Below are 17380 nucleotides of genomic sequence, written 5' to 3' on the forward strand. Positions count from 1 at the left end.
AACAATGGGAATCTTCCTTGATGGACCAATCCCTTTATGGTTATTGAGCTCACCAGTACATTCTTTCTTCTGAATGATGTTCCAGTTGATCTTGGTCATCCTAAAGTTTGGGTGATGTCTCTGAGTTTTATTCTTATTTTTCAGCTTCATTGTTGGCTTCTTTGACTGTTATTGGCACAACTTTGCCTTGTGTTGAAAAATGGCAATGACAGACTTCAAAGGTGATCAAAAGTTTATAAGCTCTCTTATACCTACACCAATGAAGCAATTAAACATACACCTGTGAAGCCAAATGTCCCAAATATTATGGTGCCTTGAAATGAGGGGACGATGTATAAAAAGTGCTGTAATTTCTACATAATCAAACCAAAATGTGTCCAAATAGCCTTGAATAAAATCTGGAATGTGCACTTTTTGATTACAAATGTAGAACTGGAGTACAGGGGCAAATAAAGAAAACAAAAGTCCTTGTCCCAAACATGATAAAGGAGACTGTCAATCAAGTATGATGCAAAATGTCTTGAGTTATGGAGAGGGCAAGATTGGAAAATTGCAAAATCAAATAAATACCTCTATGTATTTGCCACAGAACTAGACTGTTTTCTGGCTTTGATCTCGTACATGAAAGGAACAGTGCTAAATCATGATTCATGACAAGATCACTATTATGTTGGACTTACTGTTGTGTATGCACTCACACAATTAAGACTCAGAGACGTGATCCTTTCTTTCTATTAGACTAACCTGGCTACTGACACACAGGACTATATATATGGAAGGGTGACATCATGATGTGTCCAGCAGAGGGCGGGCTTATACCCAACATTTACAAACTCGTTAGAATTATTCAGAGGATAGCAAAATACCTTTTAGATTTAGATTCAAAAATCAACTTTTAAATCATGTGGCTTATTCAAAAATGTTGACTGATTTTATTCACTACAAAAACTATTAGGTCAAAGAATTTTCAATAATCATCAGACAGCTGGGAAACACACAAGGTTTTGTTTTACAAAAAAAAATCAATGGTGTACAAGACTGTACCCTTCGTTGTCTCATAATTAATTGTATTGTTGAATAAATTCCTACATTTCTGTTATCACTGAATCTGTAACTCATTTACATCCCATCCATGAAAGCAACTTTTGGGTACAGGTACCATGTCATGCAGTCACCTGCAGTCTGATAAAGAATCTACTGATCTACTTGTTCCAAATTTCATGGTGGTCTAATGTATGCCATGCAACTTTCTATTCATTAGATTTTACCGTAGCCACCAGATATGTTCTCTGTTGTATCTCCCTTTTTTTCAATAAGAAACCAAAAGCCGTTTGGACCCTTATGCCTGTTCCACCACTCAATATTGACAGTTCTGTTTTCACAACTCTGTATTTCTAAGTTAACCCCTATAACTCTTCCTTCACTTTACATCACAACGTCTTTCACCCTCAGTCTTTATGAATCCATTTCTATCCATGGACATGCTGTCTGACCTCCAGCTTCTCACTGCGCAGCATCAGTACCTTTTGTGTTTCCCTTAAATATGCTGCCGATTAGCAAGGCCTTCACTGAAAACTTCCACTTGCTCCTTTCGTAACCAGCATTCTTGCTGAGAGGGTTTTAAAGATTCGCAACTATGTGGTGAAGAAAGTTATTCTTAGCTCAGTCCTGAATGACCAGAAGCTGACTCCTGGTTCTGTACACCATGACCTGGGGCAGCACCGTCCCTGCATCTACCCACAAATCCATCAGGAGTTTTGTACATTTCACTAAAAAGGAACAGGAGAGAAAATGGCACCTTTGTGGCCAAATTGTCCCAAACAACTCATTAGACTATGAATAAATAATACCAGATGTGAATCTGGTATTTTTCTGGCCATCACATCTGCTTGACCCCATTTTTTTTAAAAACACAAAATTAATATTCAAACTTAAACTGATTGACTGAATGGCTGAATTCTGCTCCCAACTCTTGTAGTCTTAAATCAAATCATTCCCAAAAGTCACATTTTCTTAGTGCTAGTCTTTGACATGCCTTTGTTGTTCTTGAACCTCCAATACCTCAGTGACCTCAGCAAGGCTGTTGAAGGCTATTTTCCTGCAGATAGCTGAAGATGCTTGTTGGACAGTCTCCCGTGCAGCTCTTGTTTAATCAGTGGGAGAGTACCATTTAAAAAGGAAGTGCACAGAAATTTTATGTCCGAGGCTAGTGAAACTTTGTAATTCTGCCCAGTCCCAATGGGTGGTGGAGTATATATTTGAGGTAGAGATAGATTAAAAAGTTACTTGAATGAAAACTATATTGAATTGTTCATAGGAGAGGGATAGATATAAAAAAAACCTCTTCTCCAACACCATTATTGGATGGTAGAGAATCTCAGTAGGAGTCCATTGCAGACTGTTTTCCATACTCACTAGTATTAACATTTGTATTAGTTTTTTTCAATGAACTTTGTTTTCATGTATTTTAACAACATAACTTGTATTAAAAAACAAACTTTGACTGAACTGTTGGAATATTCAATTTTATGTACATAAATTATTCACCTCTTTATGCTATTGTAACGAGTCACTGCTGCTATCCACTGATTATCAGGCCGCAAACACAAAACATTTTTAAAAAACTAACATTTATTAATGAAAATAATTTAAAACAATGTAAACTTCATTTTTTTTCCCAGCCAAGTACAAAATAATTTGTGTGATGTTTCAATTTTTTTTGTATTTATGTTGGTCTTTTCCCATAGTCCGGTGACTCTTTCATTTTCTGTTTATTTAAATTTATGTAAAAGGTGCAAAATAAGTATATCAAAGATGATGATCAAAATATGGATAAAGAAAATAGGAGAGTAGAAAGCAGAAGTATTGATCACTAATGCAATTCAATGCAGAAAAATGGGTGGGATCATTTTTGGAGAAAGACCGTGAAAGCGAGATTTGGAATGCGTAAAGTAAAAGAACAAGGAGCATCTCGTGATTTTTTAAAAATGTGTTGCAATGACATCACTATTACAAAAGGATACCATCGACAGAAATTGACTAAGACACAATTTTGTGGCTACTACTAAATATTTTGTATGCAGGTAATCTGAAGCAAACAATACTGGAAATACATAGCTGATACAAAAGCACCTTTGAATAGAGATATAGCATTAAAATCTTTGGTAACCAATAGTTTTGAGGGCTTTGCATGCTCACTAATTGGGGTCATGTGCAAAGTGAGAGGTGGCAAAGTAGCTGCCCCAATTTTCACGAAGTTCATTCTTTTGCTGTATGTATGATGTTCCAACATTGAATATTAATCTCCATTGAACATAAAAGTAAAAATGCTATGATCAATTTATACAAAATCTAATTGAGTTTGAGTATTAGTGAAACTATTATACAAGGAATAAACGATTCTAGTTTTACAAAAAGCCCAGAGAAGCTGCGTTTTAGTTAAAGCAACAGAAGTTGGTTATTTTAATAGAGAGTTTATCTTACGGAAGGCAACTAATGATAACTTGTTTTCCAGGCAAATCAACAGGGGAGAGATCATTAACAAAAAGAAAAAGCCCATTCAAATTTAAAACTAAATCACACAAATGTTTGAAACTGAACAATTGAAAGGAGGCATGGGAAACATTAGAGTCGAGAACTCTGGGAAAACAATTGGCACCGATTCAGTCACAGTCGTACTACTAGGGTTTCTGATTAATAATTCATATATGGTAAGCCTTGAAATCGGACAGTTATTATTCATAAATGTTTCATTCTAATTCATAATTCTCTATTTATAGAGAAGTCAATGTTCTGGTATATTCTAAACTAACAGAAATTGAGGATGGTATTTAATTTATAGTGAAGAATATATTCTAAAGATTTTTAAGTTTTAGATTGAATTTCAAACACTATGCATTTTAGGCACTAGAATAATATTTTACTTTGGCCACATGGCTCTTGTCCAATTTTATATCTATGTCTGGCCATGCAATAGGAAAACTGGTGGTCCTTTTTCTATATATTCAACAGGTAAACAACTTTAGAGGGAAGTTGTATTCATCTGTGTGTGCAGTGGAGGAACATTTCAAAGAACACATCTTAAAACTTAGAGAGTTGATGTTCACTGTGTTTGTTCCTGTAGTTCTTTTATTTTTCTATAACTGCTGGCTGAACTTGTACTTGAAATCCAATGAAAAGAAAGTAGTCATTGTTATGTAAAATATGCTTTCTGTTTCTGAAACAAAACAATTTTCAATTCAAAACATTTTGAGAATAGAATTGGTGCTGAGAGATAGATGTACACTTTCTGCAATAATTGTTTAGGATCATCATTTTGTATTACTTGTGGCTTGTGTATCAATATTCGTGTACACAAAAATAATCTTCCTGATGATTCTTTATTACATAAAGGACAATGACCTCCTAACCAGAAACCCCAATGAATGACCTTACTTTAATTATATAAACTCTATTAATGATAACAAGCAAAATTATTTCAACAAACCAAGACCATCCTTTGAAAGACAACAAACTGGTGGATTTGAAAACATTGTAAGATTTTTGAAAAGGTCATACAAAAGTAGGTTTTAAGTCCTCTTTAAAATTAACAATTGGATGGTGATGAAAATGTTTCTGTGACCAGTTGAATGATGCATTACATTCCTCACTGTCTGATGTTTCTGAAGTACTAGAAGCGCACGAGGTCTGACAACACACTTCACAACATGAGCTATGGTAACAGCAAAAGGTTTCATCTGAGCTACTTGATACGGAGTCTGAATAATCATACTGGTATATTTCTGAAGATCCCTTTTCACTAACTCTTTCAGTTTCTTTCAAGGACAAGTATCTTTTCAAGCCTGAATAGGATTTGATATTACATTCTCCTGCTGAAGTCAGGGAATGGACATATCCATCTCTTTGCTCTATTTTTTGAGACATTTGACAGCTGTTAGGCTGCATTTGTATTTTCTTCACTGATTGTAAAATTGGTAGACTGGAGGGCTCATTTTTATCTGCCAATATTTTATGGTGAGCCCTTTGAAATTGACAGTGGTCGACAGGTAGTGATTTTATTGTATCCCTATTTGATTCTTCATTGATATATTTTGCATGTCGAGATGTTGAATGTTGGAAATGGTATGGAAGGGGTAAATCTCTTTTTGAATAACAAGATGGTCTCCTTTGCCTCATCGTATATGGAGAACTGTTGTGACAGTGATGTTTCCACCACTTGGTCCCAGCACACTGTTCAAGGTCCTGAGTTGGTCTTGCTCTATCTGCTGAATAGATTGTGTTTACAGCATTAATGTTCAACTCTTGCAAAAGCTCTTGTAGCTTCTCACTGTTCACAAACTTGTTTGTGATCTCTCTTACTGGGGGCTGTATGGAAGGTTTTTCAACTGGTAGTTGGATTGTAGAAGAGGCTAGCATTTCATTTGTTTGATCCTGGATGCTTTTTGTGTGATTGTCCAGGTGGCTCTGAATTTCTAAGTTTATTTTCATGCCATCAACTGACTTTTGAAAAGATCCTCTAATATTCTCAGAATTTGTTGGTGGTCTTGGATGGTTCTTAGAAGCACTTTGAGAATCTCTTAAGATTTCTAGCCCCTTCTGAGAATACAAAACTGTTTCTGGGCAAATCTTGGTGTCATGTAAGATTTGTCCAACATTACTGTGCAGTGACACAGATTTAATGTTTTGCTTTGATCCAGAACTATGATCTTGATTCTTCAGTATAACTGACTCTGCAATCAGTGGATCTTCTGTTGGTGTGTTGGGACACTTGACTTCAGTACTTAACAAAGGAGAGCAGGCAGTGCTGGATTGTGAATTAGGAATGTCATCAATGCATTCCGGTGCCATTAAATACATCAAACTTTCCTTCACATTATTAACCTGCTCCTGCAAACATTCAATTGTTGCATCTTTCTGTGGGAGAGAAACAAATTATTAATAGCTAAATTAAAGGTTTAATGCAAACATTTTTAAAATCCCATTTGACTTCATTAACAAGTGTCAATAATAAATGGGAGGCAATCTAACAAACAGATTATTCTATTCTTTACAATGCCTGAACTAAGTAATAATGAGAGTGCATTGTCTAATTTATCTGTGTACTGTGACAGATTATGTTGCATTTTATATTGTATATAGATACATTTTAAAGGAGATAAACTGTGGCATTTAAAATACTGGATCTCTGCTCAAGCCAGACAGGCTGGCTCTGAGTGCCTTTGCAAAGACTTTGAAGAGGGCCTATCGGGACTTCACAAATGGATTGTTGTTTTGGAAAGCAACAGATGAAAGAATTTGGAGGATTAGGTTTGGACCCAGAGTCTGTCTGAGTGCAATTGGCTGTTCTAAGGGGGTCATGTGGTTTTGCCTGCAGACAGAGAACAAACAGGCTTTTCTCAGAAAGAGAAAATGAGGGAGAGAGAGAATTCAGTTCTATAGTTCTAGAGTTCGGTAGCAGCAGCTGGGACTGGAACAGGACAAACTGGGAGAAGCCCCATTTTGAGGATGGGTTTTGAGTTCTTAGTTCAGCCTGGTTAAAGCCCTTGTGGTCCTTACAAGAGGAGAGGACTCTGGTTACCTAAAAGAAAGAGGTTATCATCTGGAAAGACTTGATGGGGCAAGTTTCTTCGACAAGACACTGACGTGGCTGATTAGAAGGCATCAGTTTGTGTCCAGCAACCAACAAATCTCTCTCTGAAAACTGACAAGAACCTTTCTGAGTGGTTACCATTTACCTTTCAAGCACCAAAGCCTGGTGAAATTCATAAATGTTCAATTCTATACACAGTTTAAGAATTGCCTGCAACCAGTGAACTTGGAGGAGTGAGAAGTGAGATTGGACTGTGAATCAAAGAACTTATCTGAACTTGTATACACATTACATATACGTGCACTTAAAATTAGAAGGGGATTATGTTAGGTTAAGTTAATAGTAATAAAGATAAAGTTTGATCCTGTTTTCATGTTTAAGTAACCGTTTGTCTTGGTGAATTTCTGTTGCTGCCATGTTTTGGGGTCTTCTGGGCTCATAATAGAGCAGCTTGGAGAGGAAGCATCCCATGGCTTGAAATTACCAATTCTCTATTATTAATTAATTTTAGCCAAGACTGCATTTCTTAGCAAGAAGTTTAAACAAAAGTCATGGATAACTTTTACGAAGATGAACTTTCAGGAAACAAGTGCCAGTCATTATCATAATTCATCAATGTACATTCTGAGTGCAATTTTGGATTTCCTGTATTATCCAATGATCATACAACCTTGTTCCACTTGCCTCTCTAGGGTGCTCAGCTGATCTACAACTGGCTAGTTATTGGAATCAAAATTTACTCTTTAATTTGCTTGTAATCAATTTGAATAACCAAACATTAGGACATCATTAAGAGTAATCTACAACATTGAACATCTGAATAGATCTGATTTCTCAGCCCAGTTGAAGAGGGCATTTCCCGCAGATTTGTGCCTTACAAGTTTAATGGCTCTTTTTAACATATCAACATTTGGATTAATCAGTTTGAAACCATGCTACCTCAGTGAGAAGACGTTTCATGGAGTTATTCTCTCCAAGCAAGTGGTAGATCTGTTCATCACTGTACATCGAATGAAAAGTCTTGCTTGGACTATTGAAATATTTGGACATTTGACTAGGAGTATGGTTGAATTCTTCATCAAATTTCTTCCACTCTCTAACCTGTTAAGAAAGCACAGCTTTATTTGTGTTTGTTGCATTTCAGGGGAATCTACCCATGAAGCCTGTCAAAAGAAAAAAATAATTATCTGTTCTAATGGATCTATGGATGAATGAAACAATAATAAAGTGGCAGAAACTTGAGCATGTTTCAATGTCTGTGAGATCAATAAATTCAGTTCAAGTCCACAGTTACATATTGTCCATGTAGGAAATAAAAATGTGATTCCTTGTCCTGAGAAAATTATAAACAAGATCTTCAGCTAAAAATGATCTTTATTACACTCTAGAGAGCAATGCATACATGGTTAGGTTTTCAACTTTGACTACAAGGAATTGCAGTTCAGAAATCCGTGCGAGATTTGACCCATCTTGCATGTAAAATTTCCCAACCATCTCCCTGTCTCAACTCATCTGCTACTGAAATCATCATGTTTTTTGTTCCTTCCAGATTTCCAAAGTGCTCTTAACCACTCTCACTGTCTACCAACAACCTTAAATGTTAATTCTCTCTAATGTTGCCTGACCTACTAAGTATCGGCAGCATTTTCTGATTTTTATCCCTCTATCTGCACTCTTCAAGATCAACCAAAAATCTTCTCCCTGTGGTATAAATCTGACTATGTCATTCATTCATCACTTACAAATTGTTAATCTATTTGGCTCACAAACAATTTGATTTATAAAAAAAAAATTCTCATCACTTTCAAATGGATTCTTGACCTTGTCTCTCTACAATCCTTATGAATGTCTGTACTATCCCATTTCATGTCTCTCACTGAGCCCCAAATTTAACTGTGCCTTCAACTGCCAAGGCCCCAAGGTCTGTAAACTTGCCAGATTTGTACTGCTTCACTTCCTCTCTTTTTTTGTTAGATCAGTTCCTAAGATGTACCTTTTTGACCAAACACCTTGTGGAGATCAGTGTCAAATTTTGTCCAGTAATGCTCCTGTGAAAGAACTTGCGATGCTATTTGAAAATAAATGCTATTTCACTGTTTCTTCCTTTTTATATATTTCTCCTACGTGCCTTGAATTGATCAATATAATTTGTTCATCTATTCAACATGTTTTGACACTCTCAATTTTCTGATACTAAACTGGATGGAAAAACTATTCTTTGTTTAGTGTTAAAATATAATGCTATTTAGTATAAAAAAACCCCAATTGCTTTTAATGAAGCATCTTACCTTGTTACCTTTAACTTGTCAAAATAATAATCTTGTACAGAAGAGAAAGAGTAGATAAATTGATGGTCCCATGATTATGTGAATGAAATTATTCTGAAGTTCTTTAAGGACTGCATGAAAATTAGCTGGTTAGTGAAAAAATGCTCCAACTTTTGCTAATAAGCCTGTCTAGAATGAAATAGATAGGCAAAACTACCAGAGAATTGAGCATCAATCAAAGCCAATAGCAACTGAGAAAAATAGAGATACTCTTTCGGCTGTAGAAACACCCAACTTGTGTGCTTAGGTTAGGATTGTACTGTGGCCCATCACCTAAATTATCTCATCTCAACAGACTCTAAAGGCAAAATCTGCTCGTTCTGGAGTTGAGCAATGAGATGCTGAATAGCAACAGGGCCTGAAATGATACAGTGGAGTGTTCTGGAGCAGACTGAAGTATGCCACGTACACTCAAGTACTCTTGGAACTTTTGACTGCTGACAAACTCCCATCTCCAGCCTCCCCATCTATTCAAGGATTTTGGAGTTTTAAAATGTTTTAGAATGTGCCTCACATTCAGAACTATTTGCATTAAAAATGAAAAACTAATATTTTAAAGGAAATACAAACTAAAACACTTAAACCACTTACAAATCATTCAAAACAAAAAATAATTGAAAAAAATGCCTTACTCTTCCCAGCAACTTTCAACCCCAAATGAAATCAATGAACTCTCAGTTCTTGTGCCAGTTTTATCCTTGCATGGGATCGTAGGGAATCTCGGCTAACCTCAACTTCACTACAGGATTCCAATCCAGAGTTGAAGTGTTAACAGGGCCTGCCAGGAGGTTTGGTACTATCATGTCCACTTATTTGCACATACCAAGATTTTTAAACACATGAAATGTGGATGAAATAAAAATGGAATATCAGACTTTGCCAAAAACAAATATGTGGGACAGTGCAAAGTTGTATTTAAATACCTGTCTGAGAAAGTTAATTTTAATTGCAGTTAAAAACAAAATGTTGGAGAAACTCAATAGATCAGGCAGCATCTCATAAAGGCTCTCGACATGAAATGTCAAACTGTCTCTTTCCTTTCACAGATGCTGCCCTAATCCACTGAGTTCCTCCAGCAGTTTGTTTTTTGCTTCAGACTCTAGTCTCCTGTAAGCAGATAGATAATTATATAAGCACACAAAATTTGACGTGGTTAACATTTGATTTCTAATATAATGTATGCAGCAGTGAATTCCACTTTTGGTTTGTTACAGACAAACGTTTTGATTCATTGCTGTAAAACTTTTTTTAAATTATGTCGATATATTTTACAATTCAAAAAGACAGGCAGGTACCAACTTCCAGAAATCACATATATGACCAGCTGTGACAGCACAACTAGGTTGCATCTGGAAGTTATTCTGTTTAAATCCGCACATCACTATGACGAAACTGAAGTCCAAGATCAATTTAGCTTAGATTCGGAATCAAGTTAAAAAAAGAAAGTTTAGGTACCATTTAATCTAATCATATTTGTATCTTGGGAGGTCAAATGCAAGAGAAAGTATACAGTAAATGGCAGGGCCCTTCGGAGTATTGACGTGCAAAGTGATCTTGGGTGCAAGTTCACAGCTCCCCAAAAGTGGCAAAACAAGTGGACAGGTTGTTAAAGAAGGAGCACATCACACTTGCTTTCATTGGTCAAGGCATTAAGTATAAAAGTTTGGACATCATCTTGCAGCTGTAAAAAAAAAAAAGTTGGTTAGGCCATATTTGGAGTATTGTGTGCAGTTCTGGTCACCACACTGTAGGAAGTTTGTGGAGGCTTTGAAGAGCATGCTGAAGAGACTCACTGGGAAGTTGCCTGGGTTGCAACATTAGACAAATGGATTGTTTTCTCTGAAGCATTAGAGGATGAAGTGAGACCTAAGAAAAGTTTTAAAACTATGAGGGGAAATCGAGAGTAATAGGCCCTTTCGGCCCACAAGCCCATGCCTCCCAATTAACCTACAACCGCCAGGATGTTTTGAATGATAGGAGGAAACCAGAATCTCCGGGGAAAACCCACGCAGACACAGGGAGTACCTAGAAACTCCTTACAGTCTGCGCAGGATTTGAACCCGGTTGCTGGTACTGTAACAGAGTGGCGCTAACCGTGCCACCCAGGTAGTCAGGTACTTTTTCCTAGGGTGTGAATGCCATATACTAGAAAGCATAGATTTAAGGTGAAAAGGAGAAAATTTAAAAAGAGATTGGTAACGCAATTTTTTCTATGCACAGAGTGGTAGTTACCTGGAATGTGCCAGCGGAAGTTGTTCCCGAAGCAGAAATGATAGCAATGTTTACAGATTTGAACCAAGCAATTTCAACTCTATTCAATACTTGGAGAATGAAGGAGAAACACAAAAGATGAATAATGATCCACCATAGCTAATTTTTTATTGCTTAAGGTGCCAATACTGCATAATTTACTTCTCTTTTTACATTTTTTTCTTACCTGTGGAATGAAGATAAGACAGTTGATTGTTGATGTACACACAAAAATTCCACCAGTGGTAATTCCATAGGTTAGGTTGGGCCAGGAATCCAAGAATCTGATCATGGGAATGATTATTCCTGCAGTGAACATGACCAAGTAAACTCCCACCATGATGGTGGTGGTCTGATTTACAGGGGGAGAACTGACATTGCTAGTTAAACCAGCTAGATATGTACCATAGAGCAGAAGACTTCCCTGTATAAAAGTGAATAAGTTGTTGTCAGAAAACATGTAACAGTTCTCTCAGAACCTAATAATATAAAATAATAAAAACCTATTAGAACTACATCTGGGTGGAGCAAATAAAAAGTTATCCTAATGGGAAGGAGCCTCATGCTCCATATTACCAGTTCAAATGCTAGACAGTAAGTATATCGATGAGCAGGAGGCAAATTTGATGAAACATTATAAGAACATATGCAGAAATATTCATGCACAGGAAATGTTAGCCTGAGGTAACAGCACAAAGTGACCTTTTATGTGATAAGTGGCAGGAGTATGAAATGGAGCAATCACTGGAGACCTGCCACCAATTATGAGAACTAGAACATTTATTGGTAACAGAGCAATTATGTTTTTATAATGTCTTTCATGCATTAAATCTTCCAAAAACAATTGGATGAGGATTCTGAAGCTAAAGCCCTGAGCTATTTGAAGCCCTGCCAAAGGTAGTGGACTGAGGCAAAACCCTCCCCACCATCGAGAACATCTACAAGGAATATTTCCGTCAGAGAGCAGCAGCAATCATCAAGATCCACACTACCCAGCACATGTTCTGTTCTCGCTGCTACCATCAGGAAAGAGGTATAGGCGCCACAAGGCTTGCACCGCCAGGTACAAGAACAGCTGCACGCTCAGACTCCTCAACAACAAACTCAATTTAGGACTCTTTCACTGCAGTCAGTCTGTTTACTTGTGTACAGGTTTTTATTTTGCACTAGCAATAAATGGAAATTCTGCTTCGCCTGCAAGAAAAAAAATCTCAGGGTGTTATGTGATATCATGTATTCTGACAATAAATCTGAAATCTAAACAAGCTGCTGGAGAAATTCAGCAGACAAAGTAACATCAGTGGGAGAAAAAGAAGGGTCGACATTTCGAGACTAAATGCTTTATTAAGAGTGTCTCTGATGCTGCTCAATTCACTGAGGTCCTTCAGCAGGTTATGTTTAGCTTCACATTCCAGCATCTGCAGTTTCATATGTGCCTCTGGCTGAGACTTTTATCAGAAATAAGTTTGGAGTCAAAGAAAGAGATAATGAGGAGATTCTGAAAGTTAGGGGGATAACCAATAGAAGTTTGAATACCCAACAGAGATTCTATACATTACCCATTGAATTAAGCTTCTAAGGCACTGTTGTCATTTCTGAGATGAAGGGACTGAGTTTGTACACTGACACCCAGAAATGAGATAGCCTAATATTTAGACAGGGTGGTGGAGAAAGGGAGAGGCTGTGGATGAAGTTTAAAAAAAAAAGGATGAAAATTGTACATGCTGAGCCCAGAGTAAGCGATAGACCTACAACAGAGAAATGGGTAGTGTCTTTATTAATGGCAAAGTTTTGACTGGACTGCATTTTACAGATTTAAGGATGGTAAATTGGTCGAAGGGCACTTAATTATTTGTGTGAAGGTGACAAGGCTTGGATAGAAGTCTTAGAAGCAAGCTAATAAGAGACATGTGCGTGGGCATAGGTCATCTTCGTGAAAGGGGAGATATGGGAGACCGAAATTTAGCTTAAACTTGATGTCAACATTGTGAGCATTCAATTAAGCACGAATCAGCAATCGACATGATACATAACTGATAGTTTGGAAAGATGACAATGACTTTGATGCACCACCGTCCAAGTAAGGTTATTGCTCTGTTTCTTTTCCTCCATTCCATTTTGTTGATCAACCCCATTCTCTTTGTTTTTTCAAAGCCCCAAAATCTGTTGATTTCATCTTTATTATCCTCAATGGCTGAATATCTGTTTTCTGGAGTAATCCTAGATTCACAACATTCTGAGTCACAAAATTTCTTATCAAAATCTTAAATGGCAACTGCTTATCCCAAGACTTTACCCACAAGTCCAAGAGGTCCATCTAGAGGAATCCCGTGTATTTCAGTCGTGATCACTTCTCATTCCTTTTACTTTCACCAAATATGCACCAATCCTATTCAGTCTGTCCTTCTGGCGCTACCTTCCCAACCGAGGACAATCTCTTACCTTAGCAATTCAATCTTGTGAACTTGTGCATCACCATCTCCAAAATGTGGAGACCAAAACTTAAAACTCCATGGTAGGAGTTTCATAAAACTCCTGTATGATTGCAGTCAAACCTTTATCTTTGTATACTCTTGTAACATTCTTGTAATCCTAATGTATCATTTGCCTTCCTAATTACTTGCTGTTCCTACTATGTAGCAGCACAGTGAGATCTCTTTGCACACTAATGCTTTTGAATTTCTCACTAAGAAATAGTATTGTACCAAGATTGAATAGATTTACAATAAATAAAATTTACACAGGTTTCTGAGATCTACCTCTGCATTGAGGCTCCTTTTCTTTTACACATTTCTATGCATGCTATGTTATAACCTGGTTGTCCTAACCAGTTATCATAGTTTGGTCAGCATGTCCTTGGAAGATTCAATGCATGTTCTTTCCAGAAGTTATTGGTAAAACCGGGCATGCTGTGGCATAGTAGAATTGACAAAAGTTTGAGGTTGGTGTTGAGACCATTTTATTTAACTAACTGCAGATATTAGCTAGATAGCCACACTAGTAGTAAAGTTTTACTAGGAAGTCCATAGGCAAAGAAAAGTTGATCTTTTAAATTTTTTATTATTTTTTTTTAAACTGGTCTTCTCACACCTTCAATTCACATATCCAAATACATCAAAATCAGTGAATGATTTAGGGGTTTTCTTTGTCCCTAAAATGAAATGCAGACAGTTAAGAGCAGAATAAGGAGGAAGGAACAAAAGGAAGAAGATATGCTTTGGGGCAGGCCCATGCAAATTTTGGCTTGATATCCTGATGCGTTTGAAAGATGACCAAGATGAAAACTACCAATACTGTTTGTGCCAAAACCAAGTGCTCCTCTCCTCTTCAGCTACCTTATTCCATTTGTTATGTGCCTTCTGTTTGTTTTGTATGATTACATTGTGATATTTATAGTGACTGTCAATTATGTTTTGTTTTGGGTTTTTTAAATTTTTTTTTACACCGCCGCTGGGAAATTATTCCCAAATTCCCAGAAGGCCACAGAAATGAGGGACTAATTCCTGTTCTGAAATTTTACTTGCAGCACCCCTAGACATTATTGTGGGCTGCTTGCGGACTAAACTGAACTGCAGGCGGTCTGCAACAATGGCCTAATGAAAACGACGTAACGGGCGACATTGACTCGCGACCAGCCTACATAAGTACTGCACGTCAGGTATTTAGTCTAAGCATGTGGCAATATCAGTACACAGGGTAATTTTGTGTGAACAGCCACTTCGGAAGTTAAGTATGAAAACTGACGACAGAAAAATATCATTTATATCTAAAAAAAACATTTAATGAACCAATAAACTAAGCTATTTCGTAATCCTTTGGAACAAACCAAAATCACATGATTGGAAATCCCACCAAGATTCAGATAAAAAGGAAATGGGAGCATTGTTAGCTCATCAAAAATGACTGGTTGTCAGAGGTTTAGAATGAAGAATTAGAGTTTTATCTGCTAAGCGATGGTGTGCCCATTGGGATAAGATGCCAATGGAGATAGGAGGTGGAATTTTACTGCTTTGTTAAGGAGCTCCTGAGAGGAATCAATCATGTTTATTGTCATGAATGTATCACAAAATTTGTTGTTTTGTGATAATAGTATTGTGCATTATAGGTGAAAAATTACTATATGTTACAGTTCCATAAATGCAATATTTAAAAATAAATAATTTGTGTGAAAAAATAAATCTTTTGGTGGAGGGGAAGAAGCTATTTTTGTAACAATGGATTTGTGTCTTCAGGCTCATGTACCGCCTTCCCAATGGTAACAGTGAGAAAAGAGCATGGTCTGGGTGGTGAGGGTGCTCAGTGATGGAGGCTGCACTCTTGAGACATTGTCTCTTAAAGATGTCCTTATTGGAATGAAGACTAATGCTCATGAAGGTACTGGCCGAGTTTACAACCCTCTATAGCCTTTTCCTGTCCTGTGCATCAGCGCCTCCATATCAGACAGTGATGCAACCAGTCAGATTGTTCTCCATGGTACGTACACCAGTAGAAATTTGCAAGTCTTTGGTGCCATACCAAATGGCCTCAAACCCCTAACTAAAATATAGCCACTGGTGAGCCTTCTTCGTGATGGCCTCAGGATAGATCTGCAGAGATGTTGACACCCAAGAATTCACTGCTGACCTCTTGATGTGGACTGGTTTGTGTTCTCCTAGTTTCCCCTTCCTGAAGTCCACAATCAATTCCTTAGTTTAGCTAAAGTTGAGTGCACGGCTGTTGATATTACAGCAACTCAACTGGTTGATCTATGTTACTCCTGTACACTTCCTCATTGCCATTTGTTAATCTGCTGATGGCGTCATCGAAAAATTTGTAGGTGACATTTGAATTGACCTTAGCCACACAGTCATGGGTGTAGAAAAAAGTGAGACACTAAGAGAGGAACATTTGGTTGAATGTTTGGAGAGGGCTAAGGTGCATGAGTTCAGAAAAGAGTGAAACCAGATGCAATAACATTGGCCTATTATAGGTAGAATCTGGTAAACACCACAGAGAAAAAATTGGTAAGACTAAGACAAGTTAAAATAGATTGGTCTCAACATATCAAAGGCTTTAGGAAGTTTGATGAAAAGTAGTATACCAGTTTTAGTTATGTCATGTGTGACTTCTGCATCAGTTACATATCCAATGGAAAAAATCAAAGCACTGCAAATTCTGGAAATCCTAAATAAAAAGTGAAAATGCTGACAAATTATAGCAGATCAGCTGGTTTCAGCAGAAAGAAAGAAAGAGAATAAGGTTTAACATTTCATGTTATTGGCATTTCATCAGGACTGGATAATTCAGACACAAAGAGGAATAGTTGGCTATATGAAACTGTTGAACTCATTGTTGAGTCCAAGCACCTCTAGTGTCAGAAGATGAAGTACTTTTCTCAAGTTTATTTTAGGCTTACTAATATCCGAAACCAAAGACAGATAGGTCATCATGGAGATGAAAGGGGAAATAAAGTGACAGGTATTTGGTAACTCAGAATCACCCCAAGGACTTTGTGCAAAGTGGTCACGAAATCAGAACCACCTTGGTGGATGTCAACTCTGTCATGGTGCAAACAATTACAATGCGATATTGTGGATTTTAGTTGTACTACAAAATGAACTGAAAAAAATTAAACTGAGTAAGTATGACAGAATTACAAGACCTATCAAAGATACAAATCAGGATGTAGTTATTAGATCAGAGTAGCAAATTGTGGTGATGTACATTTTATTGATGACGTACAGCAAAGCTGAGCAAATTCAGGATCATGAGCTGGAAGTAGAAAAATAAATTTTCATAAAACTCCAAATGGTACCCTGTGTACTTCAGCAGCGAAAACATGCCAGCCCCAGTGAACCTGCCCTATGTGTGACACAGGTCGCTGTCGGCTGAATGCCCTAGGAAGCCACTTACTTGTTAAAATAATTGATGGGAGAGTAGCTCAATAACCTGTCTTGTCAGGGTATCCAAAAGCATCCAAAGATTATTTCACTGTAACTTTAACACTGTTGCTGTCTCCATAGATGCAACCTCTCCTACTGAACATTTACAGTATTTTCAGGTTATATTTCTAGCTCAATCTCCTCTTTACCTAGCCTCGTTCCTCACACCTAAATGGAAAAAGAAAAATTCTTACCTTTAGAAGTGAAATGAGAATAATCCAGATATCTGTGTAATGAGAAATGCAACATTTCATCATTGTCATGGAGTAAGATCGATCATTTTTAATTGCCTG

At 37.1% G+C, this 17380-nt stretch overlaps 1 protein-coding gene and 1 long non-coding RNA gene across 2 annotated transcripts in view; one reads left to right on the forward strand and one right to left on the reverse strand.

Moving 5' to 3' along the window:
- Positions 1-2561: 2561 nt before the first annotated feature.
- gpr156 (G protein-coupled receptor 156) overlaps positions 2562-17380 on the reverse strand; it is a 60456-nt gene continuing 45637 nt past the window's right edge. Inside the window, exons 7-10 of the mRNA XM_069888485.1 lie at positions 17282-17377; positions 11354-11590; positions 7529-7690; positions 2562-5913 (exon numbers count right to left, since the gene is read on the reverse strand). Coding sequence (XP_069744586.1) covers positions 4552-5913; positions 7529-7690; positions 11354-11590; positions 17282-17377 — 1857 coding nt within the window. The 3' untranslated portion in view covers positions 2562-4551. The remainder of the gene's footprint in view (positions 5914-7528; positions 7691-11353; positions 11591-17281; positions 17378-17380) is intronic.
- On the forward strand, positions 3518-7831 carry LOC138738400 (uncharacterized). Its single transcript, XR_011341530.1, has 2 exons — positions 3518-3710; positions 7282-7831. It is a non-coding gene; the product is annotated as an uncharacterized lncRNA (long non-coding RNA).

This window comes from Narcine bancroftii, chromosome 7 (genome assembly GCF_036971445.1).
Source record: "Narcine bancroftii isolate sNarBan1 chromosome 7, sNarBan1.hap1, whole genome shotgun sequence".
Lineage (NCBI taxonomy): Eukaryota > Metazoa > Chordata > Chondrichthyes > Torpediniformes > Narcinidae > Narcine > Narcine bancroftii.